The sequence below is a fragment of the Saccopteryx bilineata genome, chromosome 4 (assembly GCF_036850765.1).
Source record: "Saccopteryx bilineata isolate mSacBil1 chromosome 4, mSacBil1_pri_phased_curated, whole genome shotgun sequence".
Taxonomy (NCBI): domain Eukaryota; kingdom Metazoa; phylum Chordata; class Mammalia; order Chiroptera; family Emballonuridae; genus Saccopteryx; species Saccopteryx bilineata.
Genome location: NC_089493.1, coordinates 210,530,695 through 210,556,983, shown reverse-complemented (window position 1 = coordinate 210,556,983; position 26,289 = coordinate 210,530,695). Strand labels below are relative to the sequence as shown.

General features: G+C 37.4%; 1 protein-coding gene across 2 annotated transcripts in view; it reads left to right on the top strand.

Moving 5' to 3' along the window:
- The window catches only part of EDIL3 (EGF like repeats and discoidin domains 3), a 595,375-nt gene that overhangs the window by 167,713 nt on the left and 401,373 nt on the right, over positions 1 to 26,289 (top strand). The window contains exon 3 of one of the 2 annotated variants that reach the window (XM_066273736.1): positions 21,338 to 21,367. The exons of the other annotated variant lie outside the window; for it this stretch is intronic. Coding sequence (XP_066129833.1) covers positions 21,338 to 21,367 — 30 coding nt within the window. The remainder of the gene's footprint in view (positions 1 to 21,337; positions 21,368 to 26,289) is intronic. 2 annotated transcript variants of the gene reach the window in all.

The window sequence follows — 26,289 nt, the reverse complement described above, 5'->3', positions numbered from 1 at the left end:
CTTCTTCATGACTCAGTCTAGGAAGGTTGTATTGTTCTAGGAATTTATCCATTTCTTCTAGATTGTTGTATTTGGTGGCATATAATTTTTCATAGTATTCTACAATAATTCTTTGTATATCTATGATGTCTGTGGTGATCTCTCCTCTTTCATTTTGGATTTTATTTATTTGAGTCCTGTGCCTTTTTTCCTTGGTGAGTCTTGCCAAGGGTTTGTCAATTTTGTTGATCTTTTCAAAGAACCAGCTCCTTGTTTTATTGATTTTTTCTATAGTTTTTCTGTTCTCTATTTCATTTATTTCTGCTCTGATTTTTATTATCTCCTTTCTTCGGCTGGTTTTGGGTTGTCTTTGTTCTTCTTTTTCTAGTTCCTTAAGGTGTGAAGTTAAGTGGTTTACTTCGGCTCTCTCTTGTTTGTTCATATAGGCCTGAAGTGATATGAACTTTCCTCTTATTACTGCTTTTGCTGCATCCCAGAGATTCTGATATGTCGTATTTTCATTTTCATTTGTCTGTATATATCTTTTGATCTCTGCGCTTATTTCTTCTTTGACCCATTCATTTTTTAGAAGTATGTTGTTTAGTGTCCACATTTTTGTGGGTTTTTCCCCCTCTTTTTTGCAGTTGAATTCTAGTTTCAAGGCTTTATGATCAGAAAATATGCTTGGTACAATTTCAATTTTTCTAAATTTGCTGATATTGTCTTTGTGGCCCAACATATGGTCAATTCTTGAGAATGTTCCATGTACACTAGAGAAAAATGTATACTCTGTCGCTTTGGGATGAAGTGTCCTGTAGATGTCTATACATCCAGGTGTTGTAGTATTTCGTTTAAGGCCACTATATCTTTATTGATTCTCTGTTTGGATGACCGATCTAGAGCCGCCAGTGGTGTATTGAGGTCTCCAAGTATGATTGTATTTTTGTTAGTTTTTGTTTTAAGGTCAATAAGTAGCTGTCTTATATATTTTGGTGCTCCTTGGTTTGGTGCATATATATTAAGGATTGTTATGTCTTCTTGATTCAACTTCCCCTTAATCATTATGAAATGACCATTTTTGTCTCTGAGTACTTTTTCTGTCTTGTAGTCAGCATTATTAGATATGAGTATTGCTACACCTGCTTTTTTTTGGGTGTTGTTTGCTTGGAGTATTGTTTTCCAGCCTTTCACTTTGAATTTGTTTTTATCCTTCTTGCTTAGATGTGTTTCTTGTAGGCAGCATATAGTTGGATTTTCTTTTTTAATCCATTCTGCTACTCTGTGTCTTTTTATTGGTAAGTTTAATCCATTTACATTTAGTGTAATTATTGACACTTTTGGGTTCCCTACTGCCATTTTATAAATTGCTTTCTGTTAGTTTTGTATCTAGTTTGATTCTTCTCTTGTTTTTCTATCATTTGTTTTTGTTTGTTTGTGTTTCATACTTCTTTCCTCTGTTGCTACCTTTTTTAAGTCAAGTGTTTTTGTGGTAGTTTTTTCAAGGGTGGTTACCATTAAGTAATGAAAAGGGTACCTACCATATTCATTGTAGTACCCTATCTTATAAGTATTTCTGCACTTCATCGTCCTTTGCTACTGTTAATCTCCATCCTCTCCCCCCTTTTTTTCCTTTGTTGTCACGGTTTAAGTTTGGTTTTATTGTGTTCTTGGTGGAGCTGTTACTTGTGGTGTTGTTTTCTTTTGTTCTTTGAATCTGGTTGGAAAACCCCCTTTAGTATTTCCTGGAGTGGGGGCTTTCTGTTGATAAATTCTCTCATCTTTTCTGTATTTGTGAATGTTTTTATATCTCCTTCATACTTGAAGGATAGCTTTGATGGGTATAGTATTCTTGGCTGAAAGTTCCTCTCTTTCAGGGCTTTAAATATTGGGGTCCACTCTCTTCTAGCTTGTAGAGTTTCTGCTGAGAAATCTGATGATAATCTAGTAGGCCTTCCTTTATATGTTGTACTCTTCTTTTCCCTGGCTGCCTTGAGAATTTTTTCTTTGTCATTGGTTTGTTTCATCTTTATTATGATGTGCCTTGGAGTGGGTTTGTTGGGGTTAAGAAAACTCGGTGTTCTGTTTGCTTCTTGAATTTGAGGCTTTAATTCTTTCCACAGGCTTGGGAAGTTCTCGTCTATTATTTGTTTGAGTATATTCTCCATTCCATTTTCTTTCTCTTCTCCCTCTGATATACCTATTATTCTTATGTTATTCTTTCTGATGGAGTCAGACAATTACTGTAGGGCTTTCTCGTTTTTTATTATTTTTGAGTCTCTTTCTTCTTCTCTCTGTTGTGCCTCAAGTTGTTTGTCTTCTATTTCACTAATCCTATCCTCAATCTGGGCTGTTCTGTTAGCTAAGCGTGTGACCTCGTTTTTCAGCTCGTGAATTGAGTTTTTCATTTCTGTTTGATTTGTTTTAATAGTTTCAATTTCCTTGGTAATATATTCTTTGTGTTCATTGAGTTGTTTTCTGATCTCCCTATATTGCCTTTCTGTGTTTTCTTGTATATCTCTGAGTATTTTTAAGATTTCTATTTTAAATTCTCTGTCATTTAGCTCCAAGGCTTCCAATATGTTAAGTCTTTTCTCCATAGATTTTTCCACATCTATTTGTGTTACCTCTCTTTCTTTTGTATCCATAATATTCGATTTCCTCTTTCTTATTGGCATCTGAGGGTGGTCTTGTTGATAGCACTAATTAGAATTAATAAAGAGTAAAAAAAAAAAAAAAAAAAGGTAAAACACTCCACAAAAAAAAACAGTAATAATTTATTATTTCCCCCTTTTTTTCTTTCTTCTCTTTCCCTCCTCTCCCCTCCTCAGAGAAATATCATGCCTATAATGGAGGGCCTGATTTGGGGTGAAGAGTTCAAGGGGCAAAAAAAGGGAGTAGGGACCTACTAAATGCAAAAAAAAAAAAAGGAAGAAAATTTTAGACAAGCATAAGATGATTTGCTTGTAAGTGATGGTCAACTAAGAGATATAATGAGAGGGATAAGAGGGAACCAGAAAAAAGGACCAAAAAAAGAATAATAAAGAAGAAAAAAATAAAAATAATAAGTAAAAATCTGTTGTATTAAGTGGAGCGAAGACTAATTACAATGGAGACCTTGGGTTGGGAGGACCCAAAATGCCACAAAAATAAACAAACAAGAAAAAAACAAAAACAAAAGCAAAAAAAAAATAAAGCCAAAAAAAGCCTGGAGTCCCAAATTAACTAATTTGTTCGTGATTGAGGATTAAATGGGAGGAAAGTAAAACGAGAAAAGAAAAAACGAATAGAAAGGAAAAAATAAGAAAAAGAGAAAAATGAAGGAAGAAATAAAAAAGGAAGAGAAAAAAACAAAATAAAGAAAATAAAAAAAAAACAAAAGAGGAGAGAGAGTTAAGTGTTTTGGAGTATAACCTTAAAGGAGGGTGAGGATGAAGAAGAGAAATAAAATGTAACAGTTATGGGTAGTGTAGTTCAAGAAAAGGGAAGCATAAGATGGGCAGAGAATAGAAGGACCGAGGTGGAGGAAATAAAGGCAATAAGATAGAAGAAACAAACAACAACAAAAAAATAATTAGTGGAACAAGTTGTAAAGTCTGTGGATTTTTCTTGATTTTGAGAGGTTAACTTCTTCCTCTTTCTTTTCTCTCCCTCTTCCTGGTCGGTGACTCTGTACCCCAGGTTCTGCCCCTGTGTCACACTTAGGTAGGGATTTGCAGTTGATGGGATTCTATGGCAATGTCATATAATTGGCTTTAGTCTTGCTGGTAGTCAAGGCTTGTTGGCATTTGCAGGGTCCAACGATGAGAGAGTTTGCTTTCCTGGATTCTCTCTCCTAGTCCCCCCTTCCTGAATTAGCAGCCTAGTGATCCAGCTATAAGGCTGCAACTGCTTGTGCCTGGGGAGTAAGAGGCTCAAAGAGCTGGGAAATCCCCACTCTATCCCCACTCAGTGCAAGGCTTTGGGAAAGGCTCTGGCAGTCAGGGCCTCCAGTGTAATCAGGCGGGGGTGGGAGTCAATTGTTGTCAAGGTGACTGTTCAGCGCCTAGCATTCAGTTGGACCTCTCAACCCAGGCTTTCCACACTTTGTAGCCTGTTTTGGCTGGGAAGAAGAGGCACTAGTCTCTGCTTGCGACTAGTGTAGTATAGATCTTATTATCTGCCAAGTCCCTCTTGTTAGTGTTTATCCCTGAATATGGAGGCTCTATCAATCAGAAGTTGCCTCCGCCCCTTTAGCGAGAGGCACTAAAAAATATCATGCCTCTTGTCTTGGGTCGCTGAACTCAGAGAGATCTTATTAATTAGAACCGAGGGTGCGCAGATTTCATGGGTTAAGCTAATTTCAGTGATTGGGTCGCAGCTGTGCTCCCGGAGGTATTTTAGGCTGCCTGCGTGCGCCCCTCCCCCAACGCTTGATTGTTAGCTTGAATGGCTGGGTGAGGTGCCCCGCCCACAGAGAGAATCTCCCAAGTAGAAGACCACCCTGGTCGCCCTGCCGCTGGCGGCTGAATCGCACCAGGCGCAGGATAATGGGGCACCCTGGGTGTGCGGGCCAGTAAGGCGCTCTTGGCGTGTGGAATGCCCAGGGCACGCGCGCGAATGGGGTGTTCGGGGCACCGGTGGCTGGCGACTCTCACTCGCAGTGCGCGGGCTGCTGGGAACGTTAGCAGTGCTCGCTCTGCAACCGGACCAGGCGCGCGCCTGCGGCTGCTCGCTGCTCCGGAGTGTGGTGTGTGGGCGGTGCTCGCTCTGCAACCAGACCGGGCATGCGCCCCGGCTGCTCGCGGCTCCTGAGTGTGGGCGGTGCTCGCTCTGCAACCGGACCGGGCACGCCGGTGGCTGCTCATACCGGGCGCGCGCCCGCGGCTGCTCGCGGCTCTTGAGTGTGGGCTGACTCACCACAGGCGCACTCCCTCGCGGCTTGATTGAACGTCGCTGTGGTAGCTTCCTCCACACCCTCGTCTCTCAGATTCAAGTGATAACAGTCCTTTCGCTTTCAGTTTGTGTGGAACTCCGGAATGCTCCGAGGATAAATTTTTCTGTTTCTAGTTGATAAATTTGTTGTGATTCAGGGGAGATCTGTCGGACGCGCTGCTCACGGCGCCATTTCCGTGACGTCTCTCCATGATTGTTTTTAATAAGACTTGATCTAATAGGTTAATTGATTGAGAAGAGGTTGAGTGTGGTTTATTGACTGAAATTATTGCTAATCTCTAATCTAGGATTTCTAACTAGAATTTAATTTTTGGGAGAAACAATTATAAGGTTTAAATAGAGTTTCTAGGATACCTTTCTATGACTAAAAATGTCAGTTGACATGTAGAAATTCCCATGAGAAAACATAAAATATTTATATTCACCTGAATGGACATGTAGTCTTGGACAGGAAAGAAAGTTTTGCAGTTAAGACAGAAGTTTGGTTTTACTGCTTATGGTCTTAATCAACTGTATATGAAATACATGCAAACTATATCCTTTGCTAGAAAGTGCAGAATTTGAAGAATACCTCTAAGGCTTTGCTTGATTTCAAAATTTTGCATTTTTTCCTATTGCTGAAATATTTTTAACATCGCTTGCATTCAACCATAGTCTCCTTTGACTCCTCCCACCTTAAACGTGGTCTCTTTTTGTGCCCCTCCTTTTATTCCAGCCCATTCTTTCCCTAAGACAGGAAGGAGAGATAAGATTTAGTAGTCCTCATTGTCCTAGGAATTGGTCTACAATGTGGGACTAGAGGAACGAGGAGAAAGAAGTTAATTCTTTATTCTTTTAGTAGCTAATAATACAATGCTGAATTGTTGTGATATAGTAGCCTAAAGAAGGCAGGTAATAATGCCATTGTTTTCTTGTATTAGTTAGAGCTTATCTAGGGAACTAATTTTTGTTATAAGATCTCATTCTTGTCGCTATATTAAAAGAACTTGACAAAATTTATCAAGAAAAGATTAACAAATTTGATGACCAAAGGGTATATGCTGTGATATATAAAATTATGTGAAGATGTTCATCTCAATTAAGAAGAGAATTATGGGAAATATGATCGCTGTCTTCAAATATTTGAATGGCTGGTATATCAAAGAAAGAACCACATTATCCCATTGTTTTCCAGAGGTTATCTCTGGGAGAGTGATGTGACATGTTTCTTCCTGAGGTGATGGATTCTCTGTCACTACAAGTTTTGAAGCAATATTTAGATTTTTGGTTTGTAGGTTGAACTAAGTGTTCTTTAAGTTTTGATTGGATTTAACATTTTATTTTTTGGAAGAGTAAAAGTTAATATTGTACATTCACAATATGAAAATAACCTCAAAGATAAGAGGAATGGTGCTTGAGCCCTCCTTGACTAGCCCTGAAACTTTATTCAATTTCACTGTTTTAAATTTAGACTTGTCCCCATTTTTATCAGTTGACTTCTTTAAAGACATTCCAGTTAAGGAGAAATTTAATCCTGGGAGACATGTTTTGCAGATAGGGAAATTACATGGTCAATGTCATTTGATTAACACCTAAATGTGGGTACACTGACTCTTTTCTCTTCAAGAAGGTCCTAATAATTTTGAAAAGAAAGCATTTCATTTTAGCTTCTGTTTTAACAGATAGTAAAAGAAATCCTCCATAGCAATCATTAACTCATTGCTGAATTAAGTAAGTGACATGTTGGATTAGTGGAGTTCATATAGGCAACAAGAGACTGTGATCTATCTCTTGGAGTTAGTGTCCTTGGGATGAATTCAAAAACATGAAAAAACAAACAAACAAAAAAAAACCCTGACTAAAGAGAAACAGACCCATCAGAGATATCTCAGCTCCCCTCAAGTCAGACCTGCCCACTGTATTTGTTTTCCTTCATCTCTTCAGTTTCAAAAGATACTTTAATTAAGCCAGTGTGTGGATCTATATTTTGGTAATACATCATTTCAAAGCCATCATAAAATTTCTGAATTCATCTTTGGAATATAAGCAGTGAAAAAGGTTTCACAAATTTCAAAAGTAGTAAAAACGTCATGTTATAATAACTTGAACGTATTAAATACTTGCTTCTGTACACATAATTATACATGCATTATATTTTGTAATAAGGTAAATTTCTGTCATCATATATTTTTAAAAAATTAAATTTTACTCATAATAATGTAAAAACAATATTAAGTTCACATATGAGACTTTATTTTCTTGTTTGTAAAATTAAATAGCTCTCCAAAAGTATTAACTCATCACCAGTTATATGCATTATACAAAAATTAAAATATAACCATTTTTCTTGAAAAAAGAATAGTGGATAATAATTGCCAAAGGCACAAATATATTCAGTGTTCGACCAATAAAGGTCCATCCATAGTGGGGTAAGGGGTCATGGACAGGGAAATCTGTAAGTCCAAGGCCGCATCTGCACAAGCCCAGATCTCAGCAATTTCTTTGTTTTTGGTGCTATTTAGACTTCAGACACTAGAAGTTTTACTTGATCTCCATTATTGATAACTATTGCAGGGTGTAACTTTGATAGGAGGAAGACAGAAATATAAGCCCAAAATATTTAAGAAGAATTATTACTAAAGATAGGTTGATGGCCTAGAAAGAAAGATAACTTAGAAACCTTATTTACAAAGAGTAAATATTTAATACTGTGTTTAGGGTTATGGACTCCCGTTTATTTAATGAAATAATATGGCCATTTTGTTTTGTTTTGTTTTGTTTTGTGTTTCTACCACTATTCAAATGAAGTATGATTATTCTTTGAAATATTATTTATAGGAAAGAAATCTCTGAGTCTATCCAAATATCACTCAGTAGAGAATTAAATGTTATGTTATTTCCATAAAATATTTTTTCACTACTTTCTTTAGTAGCATTATGTTGACATAGGAAAATGTGCAAGAAATTAAAGAAAAAAGCAAGTTATCAAACATGATATGTTATATAATCACCTTTTATTTTTATTATATTATAAATGTCAATAATTGTATGCTATGTATGTATGCAGGATATGGCTAAAGTAGGTTCACAATTGTTTGTATGGAAAATAGTGCAATAATAATGCAAGAATAAACTGTTTCTTGTACTGACAACTATAAACCTATATTTGCCCCACCCTACATGTAGTCTGATGTTTAATAATTTTATTTCAAAATTCTGTTTGAAGTAAGTTTTGAGTTGTTATTTAGATGATTTATTAAATAGTACTTTTATTTTCTATTGCAAACCTTAACCCATTGTAACAATGATTTTGCTGCCAACACCCTTAATCACAAGATTTCTTCTGACAATATTTTCTGTGGTTTCCTTAAGAGGATGCTGTCACTGAGATTTGTGTCAATATTGCTGATCTACCCAATACTTTCTAGTATTTTTGTTTTTTTTATTTTAGCAGATCTGCTTTTAGATTAGCTCATTTGTTCAGACTTATGGGAATAAATTGAAGTTGGAATAAGCAGTCTCTCACATAAATAAACAGAAATCCATAGCCCATCAGCCTGATGGCGTCAGCATCCTTCTGTAGAAATGCTGTGAAGGACAATAGTATGGGTGCTCTGACCATCTGCAATTCACTTGTGGTGGATAAGTACCTCAGTCTCATGGTTTCTCTAGTCACATTAAACAACACCGTCATTGCAGAATTATTCCCTTTCCTATATTAAATTTTCAAATAGATTACAAATTAATTTTGTTGAAATTGATAAATCTAAGCAATCACTTATATAACTTATTGTCTGCTTTATGTCTCACAAGTTTCTTTTTTTCTAATTATCTATGAATTTATTTTTGTATACATTAATTTCTAATTCTCACTTTACATGGCTCACAATAATGTAAAAACAGTCATTAAGTTCATTTGCTGAACTTCATTTTCTCGTCTGTAAAACTGGATAACTTTCCAAAAGTATTTACTCAATACCAGTTATATTCACTATACATTTTCATTTCCCTTGAAATAATATAAAATGGATAATGTCCAGTTTGGGAACAAGACCGGAAAATAGTTGTGCAGTTTTCTTTAAATTGGCTTTTTTATAGTTTAAAATTCAGTGGGACTTGTATATAGAGCTGGATGCTAAAGTAAATACTGAGGAATTGGGGGTGCTGAGACTTAAACTCTGTCCACAAGGATGGGATGAGTTTGGATAGGGAGGGAAGGCACATTGAATAAACAAAAGGTATTGAGAACAATTGAATAGCTACATAAAAATGTGAATTATAAGGCCTTTGTAATGTCAAATCACCTAGCTTAAATATTCTTAGTACTTCCTTTATGTAGACAAATGTGACCTAGTCATGTCCCCAGAGTCTTTTTAATACAGGCTGAGATATGAATGTAAGTTACTTGAGTCCTATTATTTCTCAGCTTCCCAACACTGGCTTAGTTTGATAAACTATTTATTTTTTTAACTCAATGGCAAAAAATGAAACTATAATACCTATTTGTTTTTTATTATTTCCCCATTTTTCCCACTTTCTATAATGAGAAAATCACAGTGGCATTGCTAATTGCTATTAACATGATTCACAATATAAGTAGGTTGTAAAATCCATGTGAGCTATATAACCACTAACCCTAGAAAGTACATTTTACAGTTCTACTTTAATGAATCTATTTAATTAATAAACTATCATTTGATGATTTTGAGTTAGTTTAAAATCACAGGTTTATTTTTTCTTGAGATGATCAAATGGTCATTAAAGCAACCATTGTCTTTTTAACCATTATTTCTTTCCTTTCCTGCCCAGAAAGAAAATCTGATTTATATGGCTTTGTATAGTTATATAAATTATTATATATATAATCATTATATATAGATTTGTATAACTTAAACCTAAATGAAGATATAGGCTTTTCTTGGTAAGTAAAGTAATATAGTAATATAATGAAGCAGCTGAATTTTACTGAGTAACAGGAATTAAAAGTTGCTATTACCAAAATCTGAGGACTACATTAAATGAATATGTATTTTCTTTCTTTTAACAAATATTTGTTGATCCCTACAGTTATGTAGGCAGTATTCTAAAAACTGTAGCTATAATAGTAAGCAAAAACAGCACATCCTTGCTCTTAGGAAACTCTTAGTCTAACGGAGAGACTACTAAATATACTTATATACTAACTACATGTGTACATAATTATATTTTATGTATTGCTTGTTATTAACTGTACTCAAATATATGGCACCTCCTAATTTAACACAGGAATCAAAATGCATATAAAAACTTATAGAATAAAGAAGACTTTCTGTTCTTCAGAACATTTTCTATGAAAGTAACATTGTCTGCTGCTCCTCACAGAGACCCAAATAATCTGCAATTCAGAGAGTGAAAAATTGAACACATAATATGCTGTCTGAAGTTTTTGGCCAAGAGAGACTTATACTCCTCTTCATGATTTCAGGAGGAAGAAGTTGGCAATTGCAACTTTTAAGACCTGAGGCATGTCTTCATTGGGCCATTGACCAAGAACAAACAATTGAACAAAGAAACAAACAATAAAACATAGAGTATATAATCCAAAACTTCTCTCTAAATACTTCATTGAATACTTCCAGAGACAACTCTACAACCTACTTAAATGACTGAGTTCACAAATTTGAAATGATAATTTACTCTTCTTTGCTTTAGTAATTCCCCCCACACAGACATTTGTAGCTTTTAACATCTGGGCAGGCATGAATAATCATACATAAATATTATCATTATTATTTTTGCATCACTGCAGTTGAATAAAAATATTCTAAAATATTGTCAGAATACAGAACTACATATTTCTTGCTGCTTTGCTTATGGAAATAATGAGTCACATTCATAATTCTATACTTAAAAAGCACATTTGGTACATAATTAACTAATTTGGGGGGGTTTATTTGTTGTTGTTTCTACAGAGACAGAGAGAGAGGGATAGATAGGGACAGACAGACAGGAATGGAGAGAGATGAGAAGCATCAATCATCAGTTTTTTGTTGCGATACCTTAGTTGTTCATTGATTGCTTTCTCATATGTGCTTTGACCGTGGGGCTATAGCAGACTGAGTAACCCCTTCAAGCCATAGACCATGGGTCCAAGCTGGTGAGCTTTACTCAGATGAGCCCGCGCTCAAGCTGGCGACCTCGGGGTCTCGAACCTGGGTCCTTTGCATCCCAGTCCGATGCTCTATCCACTGTGCCACCACCTGGTCAGGCCATAATTAACTAGTTTTATAATATAGCAAACAAAATGATCCATCCGTCAATATGAATTAAGTAGCATCTATATATAAAATAGATAATAATGCTAAAAAATGTATCATATATTTCATAATGATTATATCTTATTTGAAGGTGAACCGTATTGGGTATAGCATTATTGTAAATGGATGGAATTTCTCAGTTATTGAAGTTTACTTAAAACACCAAGGATAGTACAGACAAAACCGGGAGGTATAAGCATTATTGAGACCATATAAAGAAACTAGAGCCTGTCCATGATTAAGTATGTGCTTTTTAATATCATATGTATATCAGGGTAATATACAACCCATTGGGTTTGGGTAGTTATTGTACTTGACAGTTGATCCTGTGAAACAAATGGGTGAGGGAGGGAGGAAGGATGGAAGGGGAAGGAAAGAAGGCCTATACTAAAATAAACTTGAAGAAAGTTTATAGGATGCCTTTTCCTACTTCTTCCAAGCAACAATCCAGTTCATGAACATGTACACTGCCTGACTCCAGAAAAACAATGACCAGCTTCAAAATCAGATAAATAGGTTTATTGTACCAAAAATATTATAGTGAACTTAAAATCACAGCTGCCCTCTGAGATTGCAGCCCAAGACTCTGTATTCCAGGTCTCATCTGCCTCAGAGACAGTATTAATTCCTTATACATTCTAATAGATTTTAAATGGAGGTTGTAGCAGAATGCTATTTAGTGGCAAATAAGAAAAAACTCTACTAAAACTAAATAAACAATAAAGAAGTACTTTTTCTTAGAACAAGGGTTCAGAGTTAAGACAGAATATGATTCAAAGGCTCAACAATATCATCAATAATGTTATTGCTTCCTAATTTTCCACTGCCTTTGAGTCAGATTGGCTTCTTTCTAAAGGTGATTTCCATCATGGTTGTAAGATGACTGCCAGTTTACCTCTGGCCACAAACTTCCTTGTCCATATCTAAAGGAGAAAGAAAGAGGGTTCTTTACAGACACTTTTTCAGAAGAATAAGGAGCCCTCTTTCCAAGAGCCTCTCCTCATTTAAACACACACAAACCTGTTCTTACACATTATTGTCCCCAAATGGGTGCTATAGCTATCTAGAACAATAACTGTGGTCAAGAAAGGGAAAAAAGATTTATTTAGTTCAGAGATACAAACTTCCTCTTGAATTCAAAAGAGAAGTCATCTTCCCCCAAGGATTGATAGAGACTCAATAAACCTGAAGACATAAAAGAAAGAACATTGAAAACTGGTAAAGAAATGCAGTATACATTGCAAAGGTTTCCGTAGGGCCAGCTAGTTTACTCCTGAAGTTCCAACAACTGGGACCATGGCTCTTTCCCACTTGCACAAATTTTAATGGGTAAAGCTATAATTCTGAAAATGCAGTGTCCGTAACAGTCTCTTGCTGAGCTTTGTAGAAAAGCAGAAACCCATACTGACACCCCAAATTCAAATTTAGTGGATCTGGGGCATTTTAATAAATACCCAGGGTTATTCCCTCATAGGCAATGACAAGGTCACACTTAGCTAAATTTTGTATATAAGTATATATTTTAATGCTTCTTTTTCTGTCATCATAATTTCCATACATCCTTCTGCATTTTGACCAGACAGAGCAATACAAAATCATTTGTTAGTTTGTTTATTTTTATTTTGCATGAGGCATGTACTTTTTTTTCATTGAAAAGAAAAGGAGAGAAAAAAAGAAAGGACAGGGGAGGGAGGGAGAGAGAGAGAAAAGCATTAACTTATTTCACTTCTTTGTTCCATTTAGATATGCAGTCATTGATTGCTTCTCATATGTGCCTTAACTGGGGGTCAAACCTGCGACCACTAGCATGCCCAGGTTGATGCTTTATCCACCGAGCCTCCTGGGCAGGACCCATTTGTATATTTCTTAATCTCTAGTATTAGAGGAACTTGCATATGACACAGACATATGTATGTATTTGATATGCTGATTTTAATAATTCTAAGAAGCATATACAAAGAGTAAAGAATCATTTGCGTAACTTGAGACTTCCCTCTGTGATGAATAGTTCACTTAACTATCAGCAAAGGAGATAATGCTAATGTCCATTTTGAGGCTTATATGTACTTATGGAGATCAAACTGCCATCTGGTAACAGTTCATAATGCTTTGTTTGGTAATACTGTTAGCCTACAAAGCCATCTTTGTCAGAGATAACTGAAACAGTGAATTAATACCAATGCTACCTTATATGTGTGCTTTTGTGAGTTTGTGGGTACAAATGTGTGTTATAATGGTATAAATATTGGTTACTGATATCTATGTATTATGAAGAACCACCACCTTGGAGATGTTGCATAAAAATAGAATTCTATGCAACTTGTGCACTTGCTGACTCTAGTATTGATAATTTGAAACAAAGATGCTTTCAGGTATTACAGGTCAAGTGTAGATTAGTGCACTACTTGCCCCAGAGACTTTGGTTTTTGTTGGAATCCATGGGAGTCCGAAAAGATAGGAGTAACAGGCTTTATTGAAAGGAAGAAAGGAACCCTGCCGGACACTTCTCCTGGGGAGAAGAGCACTGGTTACAGACTGGGGCGAATTATCCACAGTGTGTCCATAAAGTCATGGTGCACTCTTGACCGGTCACAGTAAAGCAACAAAAGATGATAGAAATGTGAAATCTGCACCAAATAAAAGGAAAACTCTCCCAGTTTCATACCTATTCAGTGCAGTTCGATGTGGGCTCCATTGGTTGCCCTACACACATCCAGACAATAGTGAAGTTCTTGCCTCACACAGGTAAGGACATCTGGTGTAACAGAGTGAATAACATCTGTGATTCTCTGTTTTAAGTAAAGTCATGGTGCTTTGTTATAAACGTGCCGATATTCACCTTGCACTTTGGTCACGGATTTGAATTTAGCAAGCTACAGAATACACTGAACTTTCCTCTGTACCGTCCATATCTGGACTGGCATGGCTGTGGGCTGCTCCGCTTTATACATGGTGTTACGTCATCATCTGCGCGTGCGTACATGCTGCCACATCATCCTATGGAAACTGGGAGGGTTTTCTTTTTATTTAGTGCAGATTTCACATTTCTCTTTTGTTGCTTTTCTGTGACTAGTCAAAAGTGCATCATGATTTACAGACACACTGTAGTGCTTGGGAGAGCCTGAGGGGGTACTGAGTCAAAAGTTCTGGTATGTTCCCTTTTATGGTTTTAGGATTTCAGCTTTCTGGAATGCTCCTTCTTGGGGGATTTGCCAGCTTCTTGGAATTCCTCTGTCTCAGGGGCAATAGTCCAGCAAGGGTGAGGTCTGACAGATAAGCAAAACATCAAAAGGGCTGTTTGGAATTCATGTATCTATCATTTCTCAACTCTGTGGTTACATATAAAAGAAAGGCAGTTATTAATTTTATAATATATGGTGAGTGGTGACAAGGAGAAAAAAATGGAAAATTATTGTTTCTTCTGAAGAGAACTCAGGAAGGGAACCTTGCCAAGCCAACTCCCCCATCCAGTTAAGGAGGTCATCAATTTCCGTGTTATGAGGTCTGAACCAGGCGATGTTTTCGAAAACCTGAGTGAGGAAGTAAAAAAAAAAAATTTGTGAGGTAATAATTGTTAGTTGCTTGCTACAAGTGCTGTTTGAAAAGGGTGCCATGGTGATACATGGTCTCCTGGATGAGCCTCATAAGATGTGCTGGTCTGGTTCCTCTCAAGTGGGAGGACATGTGGAGATTTTTAGAGACAGGAAACTTGTTGGTGTAAGTTTTAGAAGGACTGAATATGTGTGGTTAAAAGGAAGGGGGTTTGGAGAACATTCAGGAGAGAACTTCTTCGATGGAGGGGTGGCTTCTTCCTGCTGTCATCCCTACCTATTTGATATTTCCCTCGTGAAGTTCTCCTTGGGGTATTGGGAATAAGAGTGTAGGAGCATTTGATTGTAGGTAATTCTAGAGATTTCTCTCATCCGGGCCTGTAGGAACTTGATAAAGAAAGAGGCAAAAAATTGGAGATCAGGAATGCAGAGATAAGGAGGGTTGTATAGTGGGGGTGAAAGTTCTTCCATGGTAAAGTTAGAGATATTCTTTTCTGGCAGCCCTGGAGAGAGAAGTTAGCTTAAGCTAAAAGAAATGTTTCATGTCTGTTTGTAGGCTCTTCTTCAGCCAAGAAGACTCAGTGATCCTGTCCCCTTACTATGTGAAGGGTAAAAAGACTGAGAAGTGTTAAGAGGTGAATGCTATTAATTCTCATAGTTCTTCAGGGATACCAGAGAGCTTTAGGGTTAGGGAACCTGTAGGAGTTGAAAGGTAGGATTTAGGAGGTTTGCTGATATTGAGTTTCAGATTTTTCTGTTTCACGAGGGCAGGTTTTAGGGTTGGTGTGTAGGGTTAGGTAGATTTTTTTTAATTTTCTGATTGGCGAAAGTCTGCATGTGGTTCTGTAAGAAACTAGTGAACAAACATAAGAGGAAGGGTCCAAAAGTTAGAAAAATAAATAAGAAAGTGAGTGGACTAATGAAAGGCAATTGTCAAGACACCCAGTTTTGTGAAACCACTAATTCTATGTTTACAAATTCACTGGGCTTCAGAGAGAGAGACAGTAGGAATAAGACAAGGAGGTGGTCAGTCCCCCTGCCCCTAGACCAGAAATTCCTAAAGCAAAAGAAGAGAAATTACCTGTATAGCTTGTTTGGTTCTTAGATTGATGGGTAGTGTACTAGGAGTTGAAAGAGACTTATGGGGTGGGATTAGGTTGATATTTGGGATGAGATAGATTAGGGTATAGGTTTCTGTCCAGTTAGTAGGGAGATACATATAGGTGTATCTACATGAGTAGAAAGCCCCTGATTGGGTGAAGCAGGTTGAGAGATGAATAGAGAATGGAAGGACAAGGGGTCGGGTTTGTTTCTCTGTTTCTGAGCTCCAGATGGTCAGAGTGGAGGAAAGAACCGCCCTTAGCAGCAGTGGGAGTTGTCAGGATCACGGTGTGTGGACCTGTCCATGTAAAAATCAGTCCTTGGGTGATGTACTGCTGGAAGTGCCTCTTGAACAGTCTTTGAATAGTTTTCTGAGTAACCTGTAAATCCTGCAAGTGCTTAGGGAAAGGGTGGTTACATTTCTACAATTTTCAGCTAGAGTTTAAGTCCTAGTAAACACTGCTTCTAGCTGGAATTAGCAGCAGGTCCCAGCCTACAATAGGCATGGGACATTGAGACAAGAGGAATAAGGGAGATGCTATACATTAAATAAAGTAACAAAATCAGACTGTCAATACCCACAGTAGAAATCTTTGAGGGATAAATAAAACTCAAATATTCAGGCAAGGCATAGTAGATGGCCCTTGTGTTTACAAGAAATGAGATTAGTTTATCTGCTACTTGGAAGAAATACCTTAGGCTTGTGAATGATGTCCTTGGGCCTTCAGTGGCAATTCCCAGTATGCTGGTCAAGGTCAGGTCACAGGTAGCTGGGGCAGGGCTAGAAGAGACTGAACCCTCTCTCCATGGAGCAAGGGGGAAGCTTACCTTCTCGTGTCCCTTTACCACAGCAATGATATGTCCCTTGATGAGGCCGGGAAGCCTGGAAGGCATCAGTTCAAATGACCTTTCTTTCCACTCTGGAGCAGAGCCCTAATGGAATCCTATGAAGCCCTTTAGGGCACTGGAGCCTTTAAGAGCATATGCCAAAAGCTGGTATTTCCTGACTACTTTGGGGCCTTATTTGCCTTTTCTGTTACTTCCTTGGCCATTATAGACCTTAAAAGCCATGCTCAGAAGATCTTACTGAGGGGCTTGACTAAGAGAGCAAAATTGGGAATTCAGTGTTTAAAGAAGCCTATTAGATTGATCTACGATTTTAGGTGTTTGGAGACTGTGGAGGGTCTGAGTTCGATCTAGGGCGAGACCTCAGGTGGTGGGGGTTAAGGCGATGCCTAGATAAACTATGGACTGAGAATGAAGTTGAGCCTTAGCAGAGAAGAGACAATACCCCTTCATGGTGAGGAAGTTAAGAAAGGTGGTGGTGTGTCTCCTTGAGGCAGGCAGGGGGGGCTGCAGAGGAGTAGGTTATTTACATATTGTAAGAGACTACTAGTTTTGAGATTGCATGCTGTGCATAGGGTACAGAGAGGGGTCCCAAGAGAGCAGTGTCCCTATGGGTCAGGCAGGAGGGAGAGAGAGTTGGGAGTCCATGGAGAAGGAAGGATTAAGAGTGGAGGTTTTATTGATGTCATCCCATTAAAAAAATAAAATTATTTTAAAAAAAAAGAGTGGAGGTTTTAGGTGAGATTTCTTTGGCCAAAAATGACCTGCATGTAGAACAGGTGGCACAGAAATTAAGGACAGGAGCAAAGTGAAAAGAAAGGCTTGCACGTAAGGAATTTCTGATGCCCTCCCCATCTGGTGGCAGAAATTGTCAGGATCTCTTAGGATATTGTAATGGTAGTGGAAAGCAACCTGGCTAGGTGCTTAGACTTTCCAGGATATCCATAGAAGCAGGCCGCTCGGAGTAGAAACCTCCCAAACTGTGAACCTCAGAGAGTAGAATGAGTCCCGAAGGAGAAGTCCCGAAGGAGTAGAGGAATAGTCTCTGAGGCCTGAGATTGGGAGGAGCCCATGTTCCGAGGGGAGTCTGTCTGGACGGTTTGGACTGAGAGGAGACTGGTGAGAGAAGGGGGTGTCCCCGCCTTCAGTCACAGTTCTGAGAGGAGAAAATCTCCGTAGAAAGAGAGTCTCAGACAGGAGGTCGTCACCCCAAGGCTGAGATCCCGGATGTAGGAGAAGGGCCTGGCTAGGCGCTCCTGGACTTTCGTAGAAGTCCATAAAGGAGTAGAGGAAGACCACCCATAGATATGGGGTCCAAAGTCAAAACCGTCTGACCAGGAAGGAGTGTTTGTAGAGAGAAATTTGGAGGCCAACCAGGGAAGGGGAAGGGAGAAACTCCTTACCTTTCTGGTTCAGCAGGGGTTCAGGACAGGGTTAAACTGCTGGCCAATCAACCTACAATTACACATCTAAACAAAATCAGGGAGTAAGCCTGGGATGAGCTGCTGCTGCCCATTGCTTTCCTGGTTGTATGTTTGGACGGCAAAGAGGGATTGTCCAGGCAGTTAGTACCCTGTCCTGGGTTTTGGCACCAAATGTTGGAATCCATGGGAGTCTGAAAACACCAGAGTAACAGGCTTTATTTTAAGGAAGAAAGGAACCCTGCCGAGCACTTCTGGGGGAGGGGGGAAGAGTGCTGGTGACAGACTAGGGGTGAATTATATAGTGCTTGGGAGAGCCTGAGGGGGTACTGCGTCAAAAGTTCTGGTATGTTCTCTTTTATGGTTTTAGAATTTCAGCTTTCTGGAATGCTCCTCCTTGGAGCGGCTTGCCAGCTTCTTGGAATTCCTCTCTCTCAGGGATGATAGTCCAGTAAGAGTGAGGTCTGACAGATAAGCGGAACATCAAGAGGGCAGTTGGGAATTCACTCATCTATCAGTTTTAAGACATTTTTAATTGCTAGAACTCCTATACATTTGAAATTATGTTTATTTCAGTGCTTGTTTGTCCTTTCCTAAATTTCCTTGCTTATTCATAACTGTATAACTAACAAATAAAATCTTAGACTTAATCTTTCTTCCTCAAGCATCACATACTTAGGATACTTTGTTTAATGACCTAGTCAGGATCTCAGGTGCCTATGTCTATCCCTGGACTGTAGGGAACCTGAAGTTTCAGTGGAAGAACTTTTTTTTAGAGTTTGTAAAGGGTTTCCTCTCCCAACCTCTACAACCAGTTTTTTCTCCCCTTATGCTTAATTTTGACTGATGTTATCAGAGCTGTAAGCCAGTCCTGGTTCTGTGACAGCTTCTCCCTGTTTCAGTTTTTCTCTTAGTGAATATGGAATCAGCACTTTATAAGACAGCAAGAATAATGGAAAGAGTTTTGTCTTTTAAAAATCACAGTGGCATGAGCTCAAATGCAACTGACCTTAGCCAAATTGCTCAGTCACTCTGAACATCACTGTCTTCATCTATCAAATAAGAGTAATTTTCATCTCATCAGTTGCTTTATAAATTGAGTTCAGAAACACAAAATAACTAGTCATAAGTGGGTTTTTTTATTTTCCCTTTTGAATCTCTAGACTTTTACTAACAATGATCCATCGAAGTCAGCACTTCTACCAACCCCTATGGTATTTTCCTAAAAGGGAATTCCTGTAAGCTATACTTTTCCTCTATGAACATATAACGATATATTTTGGACATGATAAAGGAGCTTACAGCTTTTTAAATATTTATGTTCCCTACACTATCCATGCCAACTGTGTTTTCTCTCCCTACTTCTTTATGTGCCAAGGACATAAACTAAATAGTGTGAGAGAAAAGCACTGTGAGGACACAAAGTCAGCTGTCAGAGTGAACTCTGTGCAGCTGGACCTTAATGGAAAGAGTGGAAACTGCTCCCTGGTTGCACAGTGACACCTTGATCAACGAATCACCTGGGAACAGAGCTCCTTTATAGGCAATTCAGCTGAATAAACCTCTATTTTAAAAGTCAATGAATCAGCCCTGGCCAGTTGACTCATCGGTAGAGCTTCAGCCCGGCATGCAGGAGTCCCGGGTTCAATTCCTGGTCAGGGCACACAGGAGAAGTGACCATCTGCTTCTCCACCCTGCTCCCTCTCCTTTCTCTCTATCTCTCTCTTCCCCTCCAGCATCCAAGGCTCTATTGGAGCAAAGTTGGCCCTGCCACTGGGAATAGCTCCATGGCCTCTGCCTCAGGCACTAGAATACCTCCGGCTGCAACAGAGTGATGCCCCAGATGGGCAAGATCATCGCCCCCTGGTGGGTATGCCGGGTGGATCCTGGTCAATGCATCTGGGAGTCTGTCTGTCTGCCTCCCTGCTTCTAACTCTGGAAAAATACAAAATACAAAAAAAAAACCCACCCTCCATGAATCAAATGAAATACTGCTGGCTTGTGTCATACATTTCAGCAGTAATATTCTGAGTAAGCTATACTTGTGCACAGAGAAAAAATAATTCCTCATTGAGAGTCTATTAATGTAAAGGTGATGAGGTGTGTTCTAGGAAAAATTGGGAAGTTACTTCAGATAAGTTCTTTTTTCACTGTTGTAATTACCATGTGCTATCCCCCACATACACCCCGCCGTAGGTTCTTATCCTTAGAGTTTTGCTGCTCTCAAAATATCCTCCCTTTAAAAACAGGAATCAAAATGATTCACACTTTGGGTTATAGTTCATGTTACCTTATATTAATATCAGTAAGCAATGTCTTAATCCTGGCTACAAGTTGTGCTACTGAAAGAGATTCTGATTATTTGGTGTGAGGTGAGTCCCAGAGTTTGGCATTCTAATATAGTTTCCGGGTTGAGAACCACAGGTCTAACATAAACTTGTACTTTCATATTGTGGCCTCTCTTTTCATAATATCCCTGTTTATCCATGTGTGGGCTGTGGAACACCTGTGTCAAAACAACTTTGGGTAACTTTAAAATGCGGATTCTGTAGTCTCGCCACAAGATCACCACTACTGAATCCTGAAATATGTGATGCACGTGAGAGTGAATTTGTGTGTGTGTGTGTGTGTGTGTGTGTGTCAGAGAGAGAGAGAGAGAGAGGGAGAGAGAGAGAGAAAGTGCTGGGGGGCAGGGAGAACTAGAATATTTGTGCTTAACTAACATCCAGTGTGATTCTGAGTCACTCTAAGACTTAATAACTTGTATTTTATTTGTAACTTCTACCTCAGGGAACAATATTTTGACTATCAACAATGTCTCTTAATTCCTCTTCCCTAATAAAATATTCCCACAAAGTGATTGATGGTGGAATGTTTTTATGTTATATATAACATATTTGAAATGGTATTATTTATAATAATTATAATAATTACTTTCAAACTAATTAAGGTTCCTCTTATTAGCAAAAGGAAAGAAAAATCAAATTTGGACATCTGAATGGTCTTTACTTATATATATGTACATATTTTGAAATATGAATATATAAATCTTAATTTAATGTAAATACTCAATCTGTCATTATCTAATTAACTAGTGACAGATTTCTAATGTATAAACAATATTACAAAAGCTTATAGTCATTGTTTAGAAATACGAAATCTCAATCTCTGTTTCTCCCTCTCTCTCTCTCCCTTTCTCTCTCTCTCCTTACCCCCCCCTCACCCACTGTAGCATCGGATGAAGAGGAGCCAACTTCTGCAGGTAAAGTTCCTATTCTGTAAAGATTATTCTTATTTAATTTAATGCCCTTAGTAATGGAGACACAACCCTTTGAAGTGTATATTGTAAGGTTTCAACCAGAAAACTGGTACAGTTTTATTTATTTATGTATATTTTCATTTCTTGAATCTGTTGTCCTAGACTAAATGATGTTGGAGTTTTAAATAGAAATAGAAAGGAACAAAGGAAAACATAACACAAAATATCACATCAACGTTAAAGAATAAGGAAAATTAAAACATTCAATAAAATGCCAAAAAAAATAAATGAGCAGAAAAATACTAAAATGTTAAAATGCAGAATAAATCATAAAATGGGGAGAACAAAGTGGTAAAACACCCTTTCAAAAATATGACCTTCTATGATAGACTATTGCATTATCACATATATAACCAAAATTGAACATTTATATTTAAGGATAAAAATTATGTTGTTGCTTCAACCACTCACTTTATTTAAAACTATAATGTTTACCATTATATGTAACTTAATATTAAAACTTGGCATCATGGTTCTGTTCCTCATTTAGCTAATCATCATTTAGTAAGCACAGGGTGAAGTCAGAACTAAGTATTATGAAGGATGGAAATCGCAGAGAAGGCATGATATTTTCAGCATGGCTCTAGCACAATGGAATGGGTCAAAGAGAGATGCCAGCAGTGCAAAGACCAGACACATTTATAAGGATAAAGTAGGCAGCTCAGCCAATCTGATTAGTAGTTAATAAAAGTCCCAGGCTAGCAGAGCAGCAATATAAGAAAAAAGGGATCAAGCCCTGAGACGTAGGAATTAGAGGCTGGTCTGATGAGAAAAGATTAGACCTCAGCACTAGGTTCCGTCTTAGGCAAGTAATTGAAGAAAAGAGTTAGGCTTGAGAGACAAGAGCAGGAAATAGTTATTAAAACTAATGAAAAAAGTGGGACTTAATTTTCAAGCCGGAGGGAATCTAGCCCAGTTATTGGAGCTCAGATACAAGGCAGAATCAATTCATTTCATAGACTTAACTTATTTTAACTGGCAGAAGATTTCTTAATTTCTACCATCCTCTAGAACTGAGCAGAGATTTTTACCTATGAGTAAGTTCAAAATATCTAAAATTCAATAAAAGAAAAGAAAAGAAATATCTTTCAACTATCTTGATGGATTGTAAAGATGCCATATTGCAGTATACTCATCATAATTATAACTGCTTTATTAATGGAATCACAGAATTAGGTATAGCCTCACTTCCATAATATCATTAGATTGTTTATAACCTTATTTAGATTGTAAGAATTCACTGTTTTGTTTTTTTTCTCCCACTCTAGTCAGTTTCTGTTGCCTATTTTTAGGAGCAATCTAATAATATGACTTAATAGCAAACTCATCTGTTGTTATTATTCTCCTCTGCCTAATTTCTGACTTTTTTTCTTGCCCTGGTTTGAGGCTTTAGTGTCTACAAGGTTGGTCAAAGACTATTTCTCAACCTTAATTGAATTTTCTTTTTCTGTGAGTATCCAACCTTGGGAACAACAATGCTTTTCTAACCCATCCCATTTCTCTTATACTGTTACCCGACGCCTTGCTGTGTTGTCTGCCAAGCAATTTTGGTGCCATTGCAAAATAACTATTAGTTTTGAATGATGAAGATTAATTTTAACCTAAGGTAAGTGATATTTAAGTACAATATAACTATTTCTTAGTGTAATTTTCTTTTTTTTTAATAATTTATTTATTATTTTTTTTAATGGGGTGACATCAGTAAATCAGGATACATATATTCAAAGATAACATGTCCAGGTTATCTTGTCATTCAATTATGTTGCATACCCATCACTCAAAGTCAGATTGGCCTCTGTCACCTTCTATCTAGTTCTCTTTGTGCCCCTCCCACTCCCCCCTCCCCTCGCTTCTCCCCCCTCCCCCCGTAACCACCACACTCTTATCAATGTCTCTTGGTCTCACTTTTATGTCCCATCTACGTATGGAATAATGCAGTTCCTGGTTTTTTCTGATTTACTTATTTCACTCCGTATAATGTTATCAAGATCCCACCGTTTTGCTATAAATGATCCGATGTCAACATTCCTTATGGCTGAGTAGTATTCCATAGTGTATATGTGCCACATTTTCTTTATCCAGTCATCTATTGATGGGCTTTTTGGTTGTTTCCATGTCCTGGCCACTGTGAACAATGCTGCAATGAACATGGGGCTGCATGTGTCTTTACGTATCAATGTTTCTGAGTTTTGGGGGTATATACCCAGTAGAGGGATTGCTGGGTCATAAGGTAGTTCTATTTTCAGTTTTTTTCAGGAACCACCATACTTTCTTCCATAATGGTTGTACTACTTTACATTCCCACCAACAGTGGATGACGGTTCCTTTTTCTCCACAACCTCTCCAACATTTGCTATTACCTGTCTTGTTAATAATAGCTAATCTAACAGGTGTGAGGTGGTATCTCATTGCAGTTTTGATTTGCATTTCTCTAATAACTAAAGAAGATGAGCATCTTTTCATATATCTGTTGGCCATTTGTATTTCTTCCTGGGAGAAGTGTCTGTTCATATCCTCTTCCCATTTTTTTTATTGGATTATTTGTTTGTTTGTTGTTGAGTTTTATGAGTTCTTTGTATATTTTGGATATTAGGCCCTTATCTGAGCAGGTGTTTATAATAAAAATATCATTTCCCATTTAGTTGGCTGTCTGTTTATCTTGTTATCAGTTTCTCTTGCTGAGCAAGAATTTCTTAGTCTGATGTAGTCCCATTCATTAATTTTTGCCTTCGCTTCTCTTGCACTTGGAGTCAAATTCATAAAATGCTCTTTAAAGCCCAGGTCCATGAGTTTAGTACCTATGTCTTCTTCTATGTACTTTATTGTTTCAGGTCTTATGTTTAGATCTTTGATCCATTTTGAGTTAATTTTAGTACAGGGGGACAAACTGTAGTCCAGTTTCATTCTTTTGCATGTGGCTTTCCAGTTTTCCCAGCACCATTTGTTAAAGAGGCTTTCTTTTCTCCATTGTGTGTTTTTGGCCCCTTTATCAAAAATTATTTGACTATATATATGTGGTTTTATTTCTGGGCTTTCTATTCTGTTCCATTGGTCTGAGTGTCCATTTTTCTGCCAATACCATGCTGTTTTGATTGTCGTGGCCCTATAATATAGTTTGAAGTCAGATATTGTAATGCCCCCAGCTTCATTCTTTATCTTTAGGATTGCTTTGGCTATTTGGGGCTCTTTATAGTTCCATATAAATCTGATGATTTTTTGCTTCATTTCTTTAAAAAATGTCATTGGAATTTTGATGGGAATTGCATTGAATTTATATATTGCTTTGGGTAATATGGCCATCTTGATGATATTTATTCTACCTAACCAAGAACAAGGAATATTCTTCCATCTCATAATATCTTTTTCAATTTCCCTTAACAATGGTTTATAGTTTTCATTGTATAAGTCCTTTACATTCTTTGTTATGTTTATTCCTAGGTATTTTATTTTTTTTGTTGCAATCGTGAAGGGGATTATTCTTTTGAGTTCATTCTCAAATGTTTCATTGTTGGCATATATCAATAGACAGGCTACTGACTTCTGTATGTTAATTTTGTATCCTGCGACCTTACTGTATTGGCTTATTATTTCTAGTACTCTTTTTGTGGATTATTTGGGGGTTTTGATGTATAGGATCATATCATCTGCAAAAAGTGATACCTTTATTTCTTCTTTTCCGAGATGGATGCCTTTTATTTCTTTGTCTTGTCTGATTGCTCTGGCTAGAACCTCTAGTACCACATTAAATAAGAGTGGAGAGAGGGGACAACCCTGTCTTGTTCCTGATTTAAGGGGGAAAGCCTTCAGTTTTGTGCCATTTAGTATGATGTTAGCTGATGGTTTATCATAAATGGCCTTTATCATGTTGAGATTTTCCTTCTATACCCATTTTGTTGAGAGTCTTAAACATAAAATTGTGTTGTGTTTTATCAAAAGCCTTTTCTGTATCTATTGATAAGATCATGTGGTTCTTGTTCTTTGTTTTGTTGATATGGTGTATTACATTAACCGTTTTACGTATGTTGAACCATCCTTGAGATTCTGGGATGAATCCCACTTGATCATGATATATTATTTTTTTAATATGTTGTTGTATTCGATTTGCTAGTATTTTGTTTAGTATTTTAGCATCTGTATTCATTAGAGATATTGGTCTGTAGTTTTCTTTTTTTCTGCCATTCTTGCCTGGTTTTGGTATAAGGGTTATATTTGCCTCATAAAATGTGTTTGGAAGTATTGCTTCTTCTTCAATTTTTTGGAAGACTTTGAGTAGAATAGGAACCAACTCTTCTTTGAAGGTTTGATAAAATTCACTGGTATAGCCGTCTGGGCCTGGACTTTTATTTTTGGGGAGGTTTATAATGGTTTTTTCTATTTCTTCTCTACTAATAGGTCTCTTTAGGCTTTCTGCTTCTCCTTGACTCAGTCTAGGAATGTTGTATTGTTCTAGGAATTTATTCATATCTTCTAGATTATTGAATTCAGTGACATAGATTTTTTCATAGTATTCTACAATAATTCTTTATATATCTATGATGTCCGTGGTGATTTCTCCTCTTTCATTTTGGATTTTGTTTATATGAGTTCTTTCTCTTTTTTCCTTGGTAAGTCTTGCCAAGGGTTTGTCAATTTTGTTGATCTTTTCAAAGAACCAGCTTCTTTTTCTATTAATTTTTTCTATAATTTTTCTGTTCTCTATTTCATTTATTTCTGCTCTGATTTTTATTATCTCTTTTCTTCGGCTGGTTTTGGGTTGTCTTTGTTCTTTTTTCTCTAGTTTCTTAAGGTGTGAAGTTAAGTGGTTCACTTGGGCTCTCTCTTGTTTGTTCATATATGCCTGAAGTGATATGAACTTCCCTCTTTTC